We start from the raw sequence: 19,804 nt of genomic DNA on the forward strand, positions 1-19,804 counted from the left end.
CAGGCTAGACCCGAAATTATCTGATTTTGCCAATAATGAGACATCTACAGACTCCAATGGCCTTCTCTTCGGAGAGGTATATCTCAAAAAACTCAGTGACTATACTAAAACTTTTTCTAGTTTATCTAAAACTAAAGCCACTGTAAAGAAGACCCTCTACCAAAATCCACGCCCCCTTTTTGATAGGGCCAGAAAAAGAAGGGGTCGTTTTCCTGGCCATCAACCCTTTATCTCTAGACCCCAATTTTATCAGCAGCAGCAGCTTCCGCAGCAACAACAATTTTCTTCTTCCCCACGAGAACCCAGCCCAGAGGTGCAAGATCAAGAGGTCGCTTTAGAACCCCTTCAGGTAATTTCTATTCTTCCCCCATTTTCTCTTTTTTCCCTAAAAAAGATGGGTGGTCGACTGGCTAATAACGTCAGACCCCTGGATTCTTCAGACTGTCTCTGGAGTCCTAATAGATTTTATTTCCTTTCCCATCCAAATTGTTCGCCCTCGTCCAATTTTATTTTCAAGTTCAGATCGTCAAGCAATAGATTCAGAGATTTCCTCTCTAATTTCAAAACAAGCTGTCGAACTCGTTCTTGTAGACAAAGACGGCTACATAAGCAATATTTTCTTAGTAAAAAAGAAAAATGGCCAATTTCGACCAGTCATCAATCTGAAAACTCTAAATCATTATGTAACTTATCAACATGTCAAGATGGAGGGTATCCATCTTCTGAGGGACTCTCTACTGGACAAGGATTGGCTTGTTCGATTAGACCTCAAGGATGCATACCTTACCGTTCCTATACATTCTTCCCACAGGAGATTTCTTCGCTTCTTCTGGAACCAAACTCTTTGGCAATTCACCTGCCTTCCATTCGGCCTTTCGTCCGCTCCGTGGATATTCACGAAAATTCTGAAACCAGTCATAGCCTGGCTAAGATTCAGAGGAATACACCTGATAGTTTATCTGGATGACATTCTTATCATGAATCAAGTACCCTCCACTCTTCTTCATTTGAACATCACTTGTTCCCTTCTGGAGAATTTGGGATTCATAATCAACAAAGAAAAATCCTCCCTTCTCCCGTCTCAATTCATTGTTTTCTTGGGATTTCAAATCAACACTTTAGACTCCACCTTAAGTCTCCCATTAGAGAAATTGAAGAACATCAAGAAAGAGATTTCCTCTCTTTTGAAGAAAACTTGCTTTCCTCTTCGCTTATTAGCCCGTATCATCGGTCTACTTTCCTCTTCCATTCAAGCAATCTTTCCAGCCCCTCTACATTATCAGGCTCTTCAACGCTTGAAAATATCTCACCTTCAAAGAGGTTTTTCTTATCAGCATCAGATTTCCTTATCCCCAGAAGCCAAAGAAGAGCTCATCTTGTGGATTCAAAACATAGAGGCATGGAACGGCAAAGTAATCTTCGGTTCTGTTCCAGATTTTGTCATAGAATCGGACGCAAGCAACTCCGGCTTGGAAGCGCGTTGCGGTTCCACAATCACAGGTGGCAAATGGACCCTTCTAGAATCCAATCTTCTTTGCAATTCAGAGTTTTCTCAAGTCCAACCTTCCTACTTTGGTTCTTCTTCGCATGGACAACCTTTCGCCAGTTCTATATCTAAATCGTTTAGGAGGCACAAAATCAAAAACTCTATCAGCTCTTACAAAAAATTTAATTCACTTTTGCCTCGACAAGAATATTTCTATTTCTGCGGAATTTATTCCGGGTCTATCCAATCAGGCTGCACATTGGGGTTCTCGCTATTTGAAGGACTCCAGGCAATTGGAAATTGGACAGGAGTATTTTAATAAAGATTTCTTCTCTCAGGGGCCCTTTCCTTCTAAACCTTTTTCGTCTCGTTCCAATTTTCAAGTCAGAGCCTTTTTCAGCTGGAGTCTGGACCCAGACGCCTCTGCCGTGGATGCTTTCCTTCAAGTGTGGCCCTCTTCAGGAGCTTACGCTTTTCCCCCCTTTTCTATGATTGCTTGGACTCTGGCTTATATCCTCAGGAACGCGATATCTCTTCTCCTGAGCACCCCCCTGTGGCCATCCCAGCCTTGGTACCCTTCTCTTCTGAAACTCTCTTTCCTTCCTCCCCCACTTATTCCTTCCATCCCTCATCTCCTCCTAGATCCCCTGGGATTCCCTCATCCCCTGTTGCTTTCCAAATCTCTAACTCTTGTTGCTTGGATGCTTTCAGGGGATCTTGGTCTCTTGATGGACTTTCGTACCAAGCTTGATCTTTATTACAAGACTCTTGGGCTCCTGGAACCAAAAGATGTTATCTCTGAGCTTGGTCCTAGTGGTCTGGCTGGTGTGTCCAGAGGAACTTGGATCCCTTTTCAGCTCCTTTGAATTTCATTTTAGATTTATTTCTCTTTTATTTTTGACTCAGGTCTTGCCTATAGATCTATCAATATAGCTTGTTCGGCTATTTCTGCTGGTCACGTCATTATTAATAATACCCCTGTTGGGAAAATCCATCAGGTCTGCAGACTTCTCAAAGCAATTAGTATCCAAAAACCTCGGACCTCTATATACTCTTTCTTTTGGGATGTAGATTTGGTTTTGTCCTTTCTTAGAAATTGGCCTTCTAATGGTCTTCTTTCTCTTAAACAGCTGTCAGCTAAACTTGTCACTCTTCTCTGTCTTGTCTCGCAGAGTTTCTGATGTTCGTGCCATTGATATTAATTCTCAAATGTTTTCTCCTTTTGGTGTCATCTTTATCCTTTCTAAAAGAACTAAATGTCTTTCTCAATCTATATTTTATTCTTATTTCTCTGATCATCCTCAGTTGTGTGTTGTCCTTTGTCTGAAAGAGTATTTGTCTCGTACTCAACCTTTACGTCTTTCTTCTTCTTCTTCTCAACTTCTCATCTCTTTTGTTTCCCCTTTAAAACCTGTCTCCTCTACTTCTATTGCCAGGTGGGTAAAATGGATTATGCTTCTTTCGGGTGTGGAAGAATCTTTCTCAGCTCACTCTGTTCCTGGAGCTTCTGCCTCTTAAGCCTTTTTAAAATCCTCTTCCCTCCAAGATATTTTAAATGCAGCTGACTGGTCTTCAGACTCCACCTTTAGACAATTTTATTTTAAACCTATTAATAACGAATATTTTCCCACCCTGGCAATCTTTCTGTTCCCTCCCAGTATTAAAATGATATTTGATTTGTTTATTAATATATATTTTTATTTCCAGCATACACCTCTCAAAACGTCTCCTTCAACTGATTTGGATTCTCCTATCACTCCTCGAAATCTAGGTCATCTGTTCAAAATTCTCCTTCGGCCTAGACAGATTCCCAGAAGAATCCTCTCCTGCCTCAACCTCAAGTTTCTCCATCCTGTCTTCAGAATTATTTTGATTTTCTGTTATTGGTTGTTCATGTTCCAGTTGTTATGGTGCCATAATATGTTCCTTCCTTCTTTAATAATACTTTTTACCTATTTGCATCAAACAAGAAAGAGGAGGTATTGGTGCACTCTGGACTGTTTATGGACATTAAGAGTATGCTGATTGGCTTATATCATCTTCTACATCCATGGCTTTGTCCTTATTGGTTCTTTTGATTTCTCTGTTGTTTCACATGTTTTATGTTTACTAATGTTTATACTGTATACTTTAAATTTACTGCTCTGACAGCTTTTTAAAGTAATGCAAAATATTCGTCTCTGTGTCTTTAATAAAATCTAGATTATAGCTACACCAAAGCTAGGATAATCGGAATTCTTGTCATATAATCTAGGTGAGCGATGGCCCACTTCTTAATATTTTAAAGCCTTAAGGGCCACATATACATTTATAATTATTAAACCACCCCCCACAAGGGATTTTTTAAAATTTTGGTGACCTTGTTTGTCCATCCAACAATAGTCTCCAAAGCACATATTTTAGTTCCACTTTTTCCCAGTGACACTAAAACTGTGGCATAGATTTTTTTAGTGCTGCTTTTGTCTTTAGGGCTCCAAAGACTAGTACAGAGGGGTAAATGTGGAACATGGGCTGCCAGTTGGTCATTCATGTTCTAGATTATAAGCTCCTCAGAGTGTGAGCCATCTACTCTTGTATATGCTTGTATTGCCAAGTTCTCGTTAATATTTTACTGTATCTGTAGTACGAAATTGTCAGCTCTTTTGTAGCTCCCTGTACTGTGCTGAATATGCTGATGCTTTACAAATTAAGGCTAATAGTAATGTTATAACTAAGTTGATTTTTTACTCCTACTAGACCATGAGAGATCACTGATTTGTATGCAGTGCATAGAAGAGGGAAGGCATCATGCCATAGAACTACAATACACCAGTGGTGTGTACACACAATACAAATGCGTGTAGCTTTGTGTGCTCTCAGATCTACAGTCATGTAAAACAGGGACATAACTAGATCTCACTGGGTGACAGGGTCTCATTTCAGCAGCTCCCTTTATGTCTGTTTGTAGTCAGCTACCTTTCTGGCTGTTTGTAGTCAGCTACCTTTCTGGCTGTTTGTAGTCAGCTACCTTTCTGGCTGTTTGTAGTCAGCTCCCTTTCTGGCTGCTTGTAGTCAGCTCCCTTTCTGGCTGTTTTTAGTCAGCTACCTTTCTGGCTGTTTGTAGTCAGCTACCTTTCTGGCTGCTTGTAGTCAGCTACCTTTCTGGCTGTTTGTTTTCAGCTACCTTTCTGGCTTGGTTTTTTTTTTGTAATCGGTAAATGGTGAACCTGTAGGCGCATAGGAGAAAGAGGAGGTGCTTCTTTATGAACTTGAGTCCAAGATGGCAATTTCAATTAAGACCTCAGAGACCACTGTAGTTACACCCTTGATGTGAAAGGTACAGATCTTGGAGTTGTAGCCAACAGCAGCCATTTTTTTTTAAATAGATATAGATATATTGCAAATTTGCCATAAATCAGGGGTGTCCAAACTTTGCTCTCCAGAGGTTTTGGAACTACATTTCCGATGATGCTCAGCCAGCATTTTATCTAGCTGAGCATCATGGGAAATGTAGTTCCAAAACCTCTGGAGAGCAAAGTTTGGACACCCCTGCCATAAATGGTATGCTGAGGATATACAGACTCAGACTTGTGTGCGCTAAATGTTGAATGATTTATTTATTTATTGTGTGTCTGATTTTAGTGTTTCTTTTCTACAACAAACACATTGTCACATGAACATAGGAGTGGAGTCGAGTAGCGAGAAGGTTTATCACATTAAAGACTTTATGATTATATATGTGATTCATTCCCTTTTGAATGGGATAAATAGCACATCAGACTGGTTACAGAAGTGTGAGAACAAGAGGTCATTTTGTAAAGCTAGGTAAGGTAAATGTTATAAAAGTTACTTCTTATAAAGGACTTAAGAACCATACACAGTCAGCAGAACAGACTTCGCAGTCTCATGGAAAGCACAGAAAGATTTAGCATAAAGCAGTTATGTTCTGATACTTTAAATCATTTAAATAAAGGGACAGTAAAGTCAACATTAAACTTTCATGATTCAGATAGAGCATGTCATTTTAAACAACTTTCCAATTCACTCCTATTATCAAATGTGCTTTGTTCTCTTGCATACTTTGTTGAAAACTAAACATAGGTAGGCTAATAGGATCTGAGTAGCGTGCCCGTGTCTATAGCAGTCTATGGCAGCAGTGTTATTAACTATGTTGAACATTGCTATAAACCACCCTGTATGTCGCTGGTCTTTTAATGAGGATTGCATTTCTAATACCGCGCTATTTCCGGTTACCGCAAGGGTGGAGGGAGGGTACAAAAGTGTGGTCCCGCCGCTCTCGGCATGACCCGCGCTATTGTTAGCAAGGAAACCCTTAATGACTGGTGATGCACATGGTAGGGGGTTAATAAAGGATACCAAGAGAACTAAGCATATTGATAATATAAGTAAATTAGATAAGTATTTAAAATGGCATGCCCTATCCAATCAATTTAAGTTTAATTTGGACTTTACTGTCCCTTTAAATTTATGGGGGAGAGGATGTTAAATATTAATACAACAAGGCAGATATATATTTTTCTAATGCACATTTATACATTTTGATGTTTGATTCATTTTTATGTTGTCTGTGTGTAGAATTACAGCACATGGAATTAGCTCTTATATAAAATAGTCTATTTTATTTGCAGTTCTGTAATCAACAAGCACTGGGAAGCAGAACTGGCAACACTAAAAGGAAACAATGCCAAACTCACAGCCGCTTTGCTAGAGTCTACTGCCAATGTTAAACAATGGAAACAACAGCTTGCAGCCTATCAGGAGGAAGCAGAGCGTCTACACAAACGGGTGAGTACTGCCATTTTGTATCAGGCATGGAATCCCAGTAGTTATTCACAATAAGCAGCTGGTAGCAGGCAGTTTGTACAGAAATGTATTATTTTGCCATTTGCATACTGGAAAGTTTAGATAATATTAGCTGTTTGTTTTAAATTATGAGATCTGTCAGGTCCGTGAAGCCCCTTTAAGAATTCATAGCAGAAAAACTTCCACTCAAAGGTCTGTAGATTTCTTACATATAGTCTCTAAAGTTCTTGATGAAAAGAGAGTGCATTAAATTACTCAAATTCTTTTTATACTTAGTGGGTTTTATTTATTTTTAAAAAACAGCAAAGAATGCAAATGAACTTTTTTGTATAAATGAATTTATTAGTATCAACAATGTAAATGTGTTTTCTTTTATATGTAAAATATGTCTATTTTTAATAGGGCTGAATAATGTGTTCCTTGGGTTTCATTGCCTTTCTTGCAGTCCTGAGGAATACAGCAAAGCATTTTCACATTTCATTAAAAAAAAAGTTTTGGACCTTGCATTAGGAAGCTTAAAGGGACACTGTACCCAAATTTTTTCTTTCGTGATTCAGATAGAGCATGCAATTTTAAGCAACTTTCTAATTTACTAATATTATCAAATTTTCTTCATTCTCTTGGTATGTTTATTTGAAAAGCAAGAATGTAAGTTTAGATGCCGGCCCATTTTTGGTGAACAACCTGGGTTGTCCTTGCTGATTGGACAGCACCAATATAAAGTGCTGTCCATGGTTCTGAACCAAATAATTGCTGTCTCCTTAGCTTAGATGCCTTCTTTTTCAAATAAAGATAGCAAGAGAATGAAGACAAAATTATAATAGAAGTAAATCAGAAAGTTGCTTAAAATTGCATGCTCTATCTGAATCATGAAATAATAAAAAAAATGGGTTCAGTGTCCCTTTAAGCTGTTGGTTTGAATATGTAAAAAAGCATTTCTAATATCTATTTATCTGTTTTTCTGTTAATTTTTTAATTCAGTTAACCCTGAGAGGTGGGTTAAAGAAATATTAAAGCTATATATATATAATGCTGCTGTATGGGAAATCTCTAAGATCTACTACCTCAGCTGCCTCATGTTCTGTGCCAAATGTAGCCCCTTAATCCTTCATCACATTGTTATTAGAGTCCTACACACCATCATTATACAATTCTAATTGTTGAACACTTTGGTTCACTGATCATATAATGCTCTTTGTGGACTCATTCCTCTTGCTGGGTTCTGATGGCCTAGCTCCTGGGGTCCAAATCCTGTCAGACATAGGCCTCTCCTTGTTGACTCACTTACATTTTTATTCAATCTCTTATAAAAAGCATAAATCAGCATGGTCAGTGCTACCACAAAAGACCAGTCTAATGTGTCTTACATCCCCTAGTGGCGCATACTCATAGACTTACCTCTACAACCTTTTTCAGCTCCAGTCTAATGTGTTTTACGTCCCCTAGTGGCGCATACTCAAGACTTACCTCTACAACCTTTTTCAGCTCCAGTCTAATGTGTCTTACGTCCCCTAGTGGCGCATACTCATAGACTTATCTCTACAACCTTTTTCAGCTCCAGTCTAATGTGTCTTACGTCCCCTAGTGGCGCATACTCATAGACTTAACTCTACAACCTTTTTCAGCTCCAGTCTAATGTGTTTTACGTCCCCTAGTGGCGCATACTCATAGACTTACCTCTACAACCTTTTTCAGCTCCAGTCTAATGTGTCTTACGTCCCATAGTGGCGCATACTCATAGACTTACCTCTACAACCATTTTCAGCTCCAGTCTAATGTGTCTTACGTCTCCTAGTGGCGCATACTCATAGACTTACCTCTACAACCTTTTTCAGCTCCAGTCTAATGTGTTTTACAACCCTAGTGGCGCATACTCATAGACTTACCTCTACAACCTTTTTCAACTCCAGTCTAATGTGTCTTACGTCCCCTAGTGGCGCATACTCATAGACTTACCTCTACAACCTTTTTCAGCTCCAGTCTAATGTGTCTTACGTCCCCTAGTGGCGCATACTCATAGACTTACCTCTACAACCTTTTTCAGCTCCAGTCTAATGTGTCTTACGTCCCCTAGTGGCGCATACTCATAGACTTACCTCTACAACCTTTTTCAGCTCCAGTCTAATGTGTCTTACGTCCCCTAGTGGCGCATACTCATAGACTTACCTCTACAACCTTTTTCAGCTCCAGTCTAATGTGTTTTACAACCCTAGTGGCGCATACTCATAGACTTACCTCTACAACCTTTTTCAGCTCCAGTCTAATGTGTCTTACGTCCCCTAGTGGCGCATACTCATAGACTTACCTCTACAACCTTTTTCGGCTCCAGTCTAATGTGTCTTACGTCCCCTAGTGGCGCATACTCATAGACTTACCTCTACAACCTTTTTCAGCTCCTGGAATTTGATTTTTTCTCTACTACCTTTCTCCTAATTTTTTGTTTTGTGGCAATTTTCTATTGAACATGTTTTTGTGTCTGGGTCTTGCAACATCACCAAAATAATATGTGCACACTTCAAATATTATTGTAATTTACCATTTTTGACCCCCATGCTATCTCTATTCAGTAGTGCTGAGCAGTCACATTTGCAGCTTGCCAATGACATATACACTGAGAGTACAAAGCACAGCATTGCTGGTGTCCACCTAAAATAAGGAAACCCTATGTTGCTGCATAGCTTACCTATAGACATACATGGCCAAGTATAGGCAGGCAACAGATTTTATTTTGGTTGATTCTAACCCATTGAGGATGTAATTTCTTTCCTTACTGATATTACGTTTTAGAACAGTTCATCTATATAAGATGTATTTTTCATTAGTAAAATGTAAACACATTTTTAAAAGGAATCTAAAGTCAAAATTAAACTTCCATGGTTTAGACAGAGCATACAATTACAAAAAATACTACCAATGTATTTTATAAACCAAGAGACATTTTGAAATAAACTAAAGTGTTCTTTTTCTTCTAAACCAGGTAATATATATTATTTATTTATTTATAAAATATTTTACCAGGAAGGATACATTGAGATTTCTCTCGTTTTCAAATATGTCCTGGGTCTACAAAACATTGCATTGTTACAATAGGGTACAATCAAATACAGAAACAATATTAATACATAATATATGCAAAATTTAACATAGAACAGGTAGGAAATATATAATTAACCATGACAGGTGCATTCTGTTTGGAGATTTGTAGAGAGAAATCTCAAAGGATTTTAGACTTGGGGAAGGTTTGAAAGTGTGCGGGAGGTTGTTCCATAATTGTGGTGCTCTGTAGGAAAAGGAGGATTGAGCTGCTTTCTTTTTGTATTGTGGCAAACTAAATAATGTGCTGGTACTGGTTCGGAGGTTATGAGAGGTGGGAACAGCCGGGGAGAGCATTCTGCTCAGGGTGGGTGGGAGCTTCCCAGAAAATCTCTTAAACACAAGGCTGGAAAGATGAAGCGTGCATCTGGATTTCAGCGACAGCCAGTTTAGTTCTTTCAGCATGTCACAATGGTGGGTCCTGTAGTTACATTGTAGCACAAAGCGGCAGAACAAGTTATAAAATGTATTAAGTTTATTAAGGTGAGTTTGCGGTGCAGGTGCATATACTACATCCCCATAATCCATGATCGGCTTTAGCATTTGCTGTACAATCTTTTCCTTTAATGTAGGGCTTAGGCAGGATTTGTTTCTGTACAGGGCACCTAGTTTTTGATAGAGTTTAGATGCAAATTTTTCTATGTGGAGGCCAAAAGATAGATTGGGGTCTAACAACATACCCAAGTATTTGAAAGAGTGGACTGCGGTCAGTGTGCAATTTGATTTTGTTTTGATGCGTAGATGGGAATTTTTTAGTTTGTGTAATTTAGGTACCGTTCCAAAGATCATTGTGACAGTTTTGTCAGTGTTTAGGAAGAGTTTGTTTTTTGAGATCCACTTTTCTACCTCTGTGAACTGGTCTTGGAGCACTTCCTCAAACTGCGGCAGATCAGATTTGCTTGTATAGATTACCGTGTCGTCTGCGCAAGTGTGTACAGTTGGGGATTTGTAGACATTTGGCAGATCATTTATAAATAATGTGAATAGTAGGGGGCCAAGAATGGAACCTTGGGGAACACCACACGTGACTGGGAGAGGGAGGGAGTCGCTGTCAGAAATGGAGACATATTGTGACCGATCCGATACATATGATCAAAACCAGGTTAGCAGACGATCACCAATACCTGAGTTTTTTAGTTTGATCAGTAGTATGTCGTGGTCTACTGTGTCAAAGACCTTTGAAAAATCAAGGAAAATAGCTCCAGTTAGATCTCCTTGTTCCATGCCAGTTTGGATGTTGTTGCAAACTTTTAGGACAGCAGTAGTAGTGGAGTGGTTCAGGCGAAAACCTGATTGATCAGGAGTCAGATAGTTAGATTGTTGGTAATACTCACATAGTTGCGTATGGACGCACTTTTCTAAGTTTTTTTACAATACTGGGAGCAATGGTATTGGGCGATAATTAGAAACCAAGGTTATCTCACTACTTTTATGGATAGGCACTACTCTTGCAGTCTTCCAAAGTTTGGGTATGTATCCAGACACCAGGAATTCGTTAATTAGGGTTGTGACAGGTTTAGCAATTGCCGGTGCACTGAGCTTCAACAGCATTGCTGGGATTTGATCAGGTCAAGACTGGTTTTTCATTTTTAGATTATTAAGGTGTTTCTTAACGACACTTATGGGTACGGGCCTACAATTGAACTTCTCTTTATCGGGCCTTTGCAGATTTAGAGGGGCCTGATCTACATTTGTACTTTCAGAATGTGTGTCATTTATTAGTTTGTCAATCAGGGTGGTGGAGCATCCGACAAAATAATTGTTAAAGGGATTTGCTACTTCTAAGGGAAGTTGCAGGGTTTGGTTGTCCACTTTGACAGTGGAGTGTTGGGAGTGGATTGGTGGAGTGTGTAAGTTATTTATGATTTTCCAAAACTTTCTAGGGTTTGATATGTTATTGTTCAGATTTTCACAGAAATATTGGGCCTTGAAAAATTTGTTTAGTGCATATATTTCGCCATTGTCTATATACACAGTGATCATTCATAGAGCCGGTATGCTTGAACCTTGACCACAATAAATCCCGAAACTGGTACATTTTGAATGAGGTCAGCTGTGATCCAATTCAAGTATGTTCCTTTTACTCTCACCTTACGCAGCGGGGCATGTAAATTCCAAACTTGTAGGAGTTCAGACTGAAGGAATTCAACTGCAGAGTCTAGATCTGGGATTAGGTATAATCTGTGCCAGGGGCGGTTCTTGATGTCGTTATTTAGAAATGATTGAAGATGAAATTTTTTGAATGACCTGGTGATTTTAACCTTGGGAGAGGATTTAGTTGCCTTTATTTTGCGCACGCCGTACACTAAGCAGTGGTCACTGAAAAATAAATAAATATATATATATTAGGTATGTGCATTTGGATTCTTCGTTAGGATCAGAACGCGGAAGTATGCTCTATTCGGCTCTTATTGATTCTTATGCAAGATCTCTATGTTAATATTTGTGCAAATCCAGATCTTAGCGTAGTGATCTGGCGCTGAAAAGCGCATACTTCTGCATTTGGATCCTAACGAAGGATATGAATGCACATGTCTAATATTTATCTTCTAGTGGAATATATATAAATAAAAATAGTTGTCACATATGATTGTGATTCCTTAAAAGGCCATTATAGTAAGAAAAAATCAAACTAATCCGCTACAGCATGTAATTTTAAGACTATCGACCCTAGACTACTGTGTGTTTAACCCCTGCAAGGGAACAGCAGAGCACTGCTGGTCCCCAGCAGAAAATGCTACTGATCCAATCAGCAGTAGTTTTCACTCAGGACCAGCAATCTGCGAGTCCTGAGCGTTATTTCTACTGTGTGTTTAACCTCTTTGTCTGGGTTAAACACATAGTAGTGCAGGGTCGATAATCTTAAAATTACACGTGACAACTAGTTTTATGTGTGTATGTGTATATATATATATATATATATATATATATATATATCCTATATAATAAAAGGCCAAGTGTGCTTGTCCGAAGTGGTCATGCGCAGTAGAGACTGTGCGCGAGGACAAACACACCTGGCCTTCCAACTGACCTCCTGGCATTGTGTGGTGGAGTGGGCGTGGCCGGGCGTGTGCAGAGTGACCGGGCATGACATGTGTGTGGCCGGGCGTGACATGGACGGGGCCGGGCGTGGCGCAGGCGGGGCCAGGCATGACGCGGGCGGGGCCAGATGCTGGGAGACAGAGAGCTCTAAAGAGGGGGGATAAGAGTGAGGGAGCAGAAAAGGCAGGGTAGAGAGAGAGAGAGCAGAAGAGGGGGGATAGAGAGAGGGAGAGAGAGAGACAGCAAAAGAGAGGGGGGAGAGAGACAGCAAAAGAGAGGGGGGAGAGAGCGCAAAAGAGAGGGGGGGGGAGTGCGCAAAAGAGAGGGGGGGGAGAGTGCGCAAAAGAGAGGGGGGGGAGTGCGCAAAAGAGAGGGGGGGGGGGGGAGTGCGCAAAAGAGAGGGGGGAGAGTGCGCAAAAGAGAGGGGGGAGAGTGCGCAAAAGAGAGGGGGAGAGAGCGCAAAAGAGAGGGGGAGAGAGAGCGCAAAAGAGAGGGGGAGAGAGCGCAAAAGAGAGGGGGGGAGAGAGCACAAAAGAGAGGGGGGGGGGAGAGAGCACAGAAGAGAAGGGGGGAGAGAGAGCGCAAGGGGTGGGACCGCTGTACTGCAAAAAATGGCCCGTGTACACGGGCTTTAGGACTAGTATATATATATTCTACCAAAAGAGAAATAAATGTGTCTGTGTTAGTTATACTGGTTCTGTGAAAAGAAAACTATTAAATAAATGTAAAGAAGTATATCTTATTTAGGTTAGGGAAGTGATATGCACTGATGTGTATGCGGTACTATGTTGAAAATAAAAATGACGTTAGTAGGATGTCTTCCTGATCAGAGAATAAACATTTGCCTTAGTCAGTAAATCACAACCTAATATTTAATTGGTAGCAGCAGTTACAAAAAAAACTAAGGTGTCAGGTCAGATTTTACAAGTTGTCTGTGCATCTTCTATCCTCATAAATAAATCTCTTTGTTCTTATTTTTATTTAGGTGAGCGAATTAGAATGTCTAAGCAGTCAAGCAAATGCAGTTCAAACACATAAAACTGAACTAAATCAGACGATACAAGAATTGGAATCTACATTAAAAAAGAAAGAAGAGGTATTTAATGTTTCCTTTAATCTGCGTATTTTAATTGTGCCTTGTAATGACACTCAGCACTAATTTCCTAATGGAACTTGTAAAGCCTATTGAAAGCCTATTAGTATTCAACCAGTATTGCTTGTTTCTTTTATTGGCAAAACGGACCATAGAATTTCTGCTGGTGGAAACACTGTTAATACAAATGCAGTCATGAGGTATTTATATGCTCTCAATGATTGTATAAACAATGGCACAGTAGTTTATACATATTGAGAAGTCTTCAGTTAATTACCTTTTGTGGAAATGTACAGTAGAAGGAAGCAGATGCCTGGTAAAATTAATGGCATCTGACCAGCTTGACAGACCCTAAAAGACCTCCATATATTCAAGGGGGACACGTGACCTCTCAAAAAACGAGAGAAAGAAAAGAGCATGTTTTAAAAGGGAATCCAATGCCCGCTAGATATCACATACCTTCCATAAACATGGTTATTATTTGTGAAGGATCTTTCTCTCTGTTACACATACTGAAGAGGACTCTTTCAAATAAGATCTATCACAACCCCTTATTTATCATGTGGTTACAATCGGTCATTACCTGTCCTGGTGGCTTTCTGATGGGGAAGGAAGACAAATACAAAAGGGAGTGAGACGGGGGGAATGGTAGTGATAAGAGGCACGACAGGGTGGTGAATACAATAAGGCAGAGGTCAGTGTAAATGAAATTTCTCTTGTTAAGTGTATCCAGTCCACTGATCATCCATTACTTGTGGGATATTCTCCTTCCCAACAGGAAGTTGCAAGAGGATCACCCACAGCAGAGCTGCTATATAGCTCCTCCCCTCACTGCCATATCCAGTCATTCTCTTGCAACTCTCAACTAAGATGGAGGTCGTAAGAGGACTGTGGTGTTTTATACTTAGTTTATTTCTTCAATCAAAAGTTTGTTATTTTTAAATGGTACCGGAGTGTACTGTTTATCTCAGGCAGTATTTAGAAGAAGAATCTGCCTGCGTTTTCTATGATCTTAGCAGAAGTAACTAAGATCCTTTGCTGTTCTCACATATTCTGAGGAGTGAGGTAACTTCAGAGGGGGAATAGCGTGCAGGTTTTCCTGTAATAAGGTATGTGCAGTTAAAATATTTTTCTAGGGATGGAATTTGCTAGAAAATGCTGCTGATACCGAAGTAATGTAAGTAAAGCCTTAAATGCAGTGATAGCGACTGGTATCAGGCTTATTAATAGAGATACATACTCTTATAAAAGTGTATTTTAAAACGTTTGCTGGCATGTTTAATCGTTTTTTACATATGTTTGGTGATAAAACTTATTGGGGCCTAGTTTTTTCCACATGGCTGGCTTGAATTTTGCCTAGAAACAGTTCCCTGAGGCTTCCCACTGTTGTAATATGAGTGGGAGGGGCCTATTTTAGCGTTTTTTTTTGCACAGCAAAAATTACAGACACAGACATCCAGCTTCTTCCTGCATGATCCAGGACTTCTCTGAAGGGCTCAAAAGGCTTCAAAAGTCGTATTGAGGGAGGTAAAAAGCCACAGTAGAGCTGTGGCAGTTGTTGTGACTGTTTAAAAAACGTTTTTGTCATTTGTTATTCCGTTTTTGGTATTAAGGGGTTAATCATCCATTTGCAAGTGGGTGCAATGCTCTGCTAACTTATTACATACACTGTAAAAATTTCATTAGTGTAACTGCATTTTTTCACTGTTATTTCAAAATTTGGGAAAATTTGTGTTTCTTAAAGGTGCAGTAACGTTTTTTATATTGCTTGTAAACTTGTTTTAAAGTGTTTTCCAAGCTTGCTAGTCTCATTGCTAGTCTGTTTAAACATGTCTGACACAGAGGAACCTACTTGTTCATTATGTTTGAAAGCCATGGTGGAGCCCCATAGGAGAATGTGTACTAAATGTATTGATTTCACCTTAAACAGTAAAGATCAGTCTTTATCTATAAAAGAATTATCACCAGAGGGTTCTGTCGAGGGGGAAGTTATGCCGACTAACTCTCCCCACGTGTCAGACCCTTCGCCTCCCGCTCAGGGGACGCACGCTAATATGGCGCCAATTACATCAGGGACGCCCATAGCGATTACCTTGCAGGACATGGCTGCAATCATGAATAATACCCTGTCAGAGGTATTATCTAGATTGCCTGAATTAAGAGGCAAGCGCGATAGCTCTGGGGTTAGGAGAGATACAGAGCGCGCAAATGCTGTTAGAGCCATGTCTGATACTGCGTCACAGTATGCAGAACATGAGGACGGAGAGCTTCAGTCTGTGGGTGACATCTCTGACTCGGGGAAACCTGATTCAGAGATTTCTAATTTTAAATTTAAACTTGAGAACCTCCGTGTATTGCTTGGGGAGGTATTAGCTGCTCTGAATGACTGTAACACAGTTGCAATTCCAGAGAAATTGTGTAGGCTGGATAGATACTATGCGGTGCCGGTGTGTACTGACATTTTTCCTATACCTCAAAGGCTTACAGAAATTATTAGCAAGGAGTGGGATAGACCCGGTGTGACCTTTTCCCCACCTCCTATATTTAGAAAAATGTTTCCAATAGACGCCACTACACGGGACTTATGGCAGACAGTCCCTAAGGTGGAGGGAGCAGTTTCTACTTTAGCAAAGCGTACCACTATCCCGGTTGAGGACAGTTGTGCTTTTTCAGAACCAATGGATAAAAAATTGGAGGGTTACCTTAAGAAAATGTTTATTCAACAAGGTTTTATTTTACAGCCCCTTGCATGCATTGCGCCTGTCACTGCTGTGGCGGCATTCTGGTTTGAGGCCCTGGAAGAGGCCATCCAGACAGCTCCATTGAATGAAATTATTGACAAGCTTAGAACGCTTAAGCTAGCTAACTCATTTGTTTCTGATGCCATTGTTCATTTGACTAAACTAACGGCTAAGAATTCCGGATTTGCCATCCAGGCGCGTAGGGCGCTATGGCTTAAATCCTGGTCAGCTGACGTGACTTCAAAGTCTAAATTACTCAACATTCCTTTCAAGGGGCAGACCTTATTCGGGCCTGGAAATTATTGCTGACATTACTGGAGGCAAGGGTCATACCCTTCCTCAGGACAGGGCCAAATCAAAGGCCAAACAGTCTAATTTTCGTGCCTTTTGAAATTTCAAGGCAGGAGCAGCATCAACTTCCTCCGCTTCAAAACAAGAGGGAACTGTTGCTCATTCCAGACAGGCCTGGAAACCTAACCAGTCCTGGAACAAGGGCAAGCAGGCCAGAAAGCCTGCTGCTGCCCCCAAGACAGCATGAAGGAACGGCCCCCTATCCGGAAACGGATCTAGTGGGGGGCAGACTTTCTCTCTTCGCCCAGGCGTGGGCAAGGGATGTTCAGGATCCCTGGGCGTTGGAGATCATATCTCAGGGATATCTTCTGGACTTTAAAGCTTCTCCTCCACAAGGGAGATTTCATCTTTCAAGCTTATCAGCAAACCAGATAAAGAAAGAGGCATTCCTAAGCTGTGTGCAAGACCTCCTAGTAATGGGAGTGATCCATCCAGTTCCGCGGACGGATCAAGGACAGGGATTTTATTCAAATCTGTTTGTGGTTCCCAAGAAAGAGGGAACCTTCAGACCAATCTTGGATCTAAAGATCTTAAACAAATTCCTCAGAGTTCCATCATTCAAAATGGAAACTATTCGGACCATCCTACCCATGATCCAAGAGGGTCAGTACATGACCACAGTGGACTTAAAGGATGCCTACCTTCACATACCGATTTACAAAGATCATCATCAGTTCCTAAGGTTTGCCTTTCTAGACAGGCATTACCAATTTGTAGCTCTTCCCTTCGGGTTGGCCACTGCCCCGAGAATTTTTACAAAGGTTCTGGGCTCACTTCTGGCGGTTCTAAGACCGCGAGGCATAGCAGTGGCTCCGTATCTAGACGACATCCTGATACAGGCGTCAAGCTTTCAAATTGCCAAGTCTCATACAGAGATAGTTCTGGCATTTTTGAGGTCGCATGGGTGGAAAGTGAACGTGGAAAAGAGTTCTCTATCCCCACTCACAAGAGTCTCCTTCCTAGGGACTCTTATAGATTCTGTAGAGATGAAAATTTACCTGACGGAGTCCAGGTTATCAAAACTTCTAAATGCTTGCCGTGTCCTTCATTCCATTCCACGCCCGTCAGTGGCTCAGTGCATGGAAGTAATCGGCTTAATGGTAGCGGCAATGGACATAGTGCCATTTGCGCGCCTGCATCTCAGACCGCTGCAATTATGCATGCTAAGTCAGTGGAATGGGGATTACTCAGATTTGTCCCCTCTACTAAATCTGGATCAAGAGACCAGAGATTCTCTTCTCTGGTGGCTTTCTCGGGTCCATCTGTCCAAGGGTATGACCTTTCGCAGGCCAGATTGGACGATTGTAACAACAGATGCCAGCCTTCTAGGTTGGGGCGCAGTCTGGAACTCCCTGAAGGCTCAGGGATCGTGGACTCAGGAGGAGAAACTCCTCCCAATAAATATTCTGGAGTTAAGAGCAATATTCAAGGCTCTTCTAGCTTGGCCTCAGTTAGCAACACTGAGGTTCATCAGATTTCAGTCGGACAACATCACGACTGTGGCTTACATCAACCATCAAGGGGGAACCAGGAGTTCCCTAGCGATGTTAGAAGTCTCAAAGATAATTCGCTGGGCAGAGTCTACCTCTTGCCACCTGTCAGCGATCCACATCCCAGGCGTAGAGAACTAAGAGGCGGATTTTCTAAGTCGTCAGACTTTTCATTCAGGGGAGTGGGAACTCCATCCGGAGGTGTTTGCTCAACTGGTCCATCATTGGGGCAAACCAGAACTGGATCTCATGGCGCCTCGCCAGAACGCCAAGCTTCCTTGTTACGGATCCAGGTCCAGGGACCCGGGAGCAACGCTGATAGATGCTCTAGCAGCTCCTTGGTTCTTCAACCTGGCCTATGTGTTTCCTCTGCTCCCTCGACTGATTGCCAAAATCAAACAGGAGAGAGCATCAGTGATTCTGATAGCGCCTGCGTGGCCACGCAGGACCTGGTATGCAGACCTAGTGGACATGTCATCTCTTCCACCATGGACTCTGCCTCTGAGGCAGGACCTTCTAATACAAGGTCCTTTCAATCATCCAAATCTAATTTCTCTGAGACTGACTGCATGGAGATTGAACGCTTGATTCTATCAAGGCGTGGCTTCTCCGAGTCAGTCATTGATACCTTAATACAGGCTCGGAAGCCTGTCACCAGGAAAATCTACCATAAGATATGGCGTAAATATCTTTATTGGTGTGAATCCAAGAGTTACTCATGGAGTAAGGTTAGGATTCCTAGGATATTGTCCTTTCTCCAAGAGGGTTTGAACAAAGGCTTATCAGCTAGTTCTTTAAAAGGACAGATCTCTGCTCTGTCTATTCTTCTGCACAAGCGTCTGGCAGAAGTTCCAGACGTCCAGGCATTTTGTCAGGCTTTGGTTAGGATTAAGCCTGTGTTTAAAACTGTTGCTCCCCCGTGGAGCTTAAACTTGGTTCTTAAAGTTCTTCAGGGAGTTCCGTTTGAACCCCTTCATTCCATTGATATTAAACTTTTATCTTGGAAAGTTCTGTTTTTGATGGCTATTTCCTCGGCTCGAAGAGTCTCTGAGTTATCTGCCTTACATTGTGATTCTCCTTATCTGATTTTTCATTCAGACAAGGTAGTTCTGCGTACCAAACCTGGGTTTTTACCTAAGGTGGTTTCTAACAGGAATATCAATCAAGAGATTGTTGTTCCATCATTGTGTCCTAATCCTTCTTCAAAGAAGGAACGTCTTTTGCATAATCTGGACGTAGTTCGTGCCTTGAAGTTTTACTTACAGGCTACTAAAGATTTTCGTCAAACATCTGCCCTGTTTGTCGTTTACTCTGGACAGAGGAGAGGTCAAAAAGCTTCGGCAACCTCTCTCTCCTTTTGGCTTCGGAGCATAATACGCTTAGCCTATGAGACTGCTGGACAGCAGCCCCCTGAAAGGATTACAGCTCATTCTACTAGAGCTGTGGCTTCCACCTGGGCCTTTAAAAATGAGGCCTCTGTTGAACAGATTTGCAAGGCTGCGACTTGGTCTTCGCTTCACACCTTTTCAAAATTTTACAAATTTAACACTTTTGCTTCTTCGGAGGCTGTTTTTGGGAGAAAGGTTCTACAGGCTGTGGTGCCTTCCGTTTAAGTTCCTGCCTTGTCCCTCCCGTCATCCGTGTACTTTAGCTTTGGTATTGATATCCCACAAGTAATGGATGATCCGTGGACTGGATACACTTA

General features: G+C 41.1%; 1 protein-coding gene across 4 annotated transcripts in view; it reads left to right on the top strand.

Moving 5' to 3' along the window:
- Positions 1-19,804, top strand: part of HOMER1 (homer scaffold protein 1) — a 399,318-nt gene that overhangs the window by 347,242 nt on the left and 32,272 nt on the right. For all 4 annotated transcript variants that reach the window (XM_053701367.1, XM_053701365.1, XM_053701364.1 and 1 more), the window contains 2 exons: positions 6,115-6,271; positions 13,410-13,520. In XM_053701367.1, coding sequence (XP_053557342.1) covers positions 6,115-6,271; positions 13,410-13,520 — 268 coding nt within the window. The remainder of the gene's footprint in view (positions 1-6,114; positions 6,272-13,409; positions 13,521-19,804) is intronic.

The sequence above is a fragment of the Bombina bombina genome, chromosome 2 (assembly GCF_027579735.1).
Source record: "Bombina bombina isolate aBomBom1 chromosome 2, aBomBom1.pri, whole genome shotgun sequence".
In the NCBI taxonomy this organism is placed as follows: domain Eukaryota; kingdom Metazoa; phylum Chordata; class Amphibia; order Anura; family Bombinatoridae; genus Bombina; species Bombina bombina.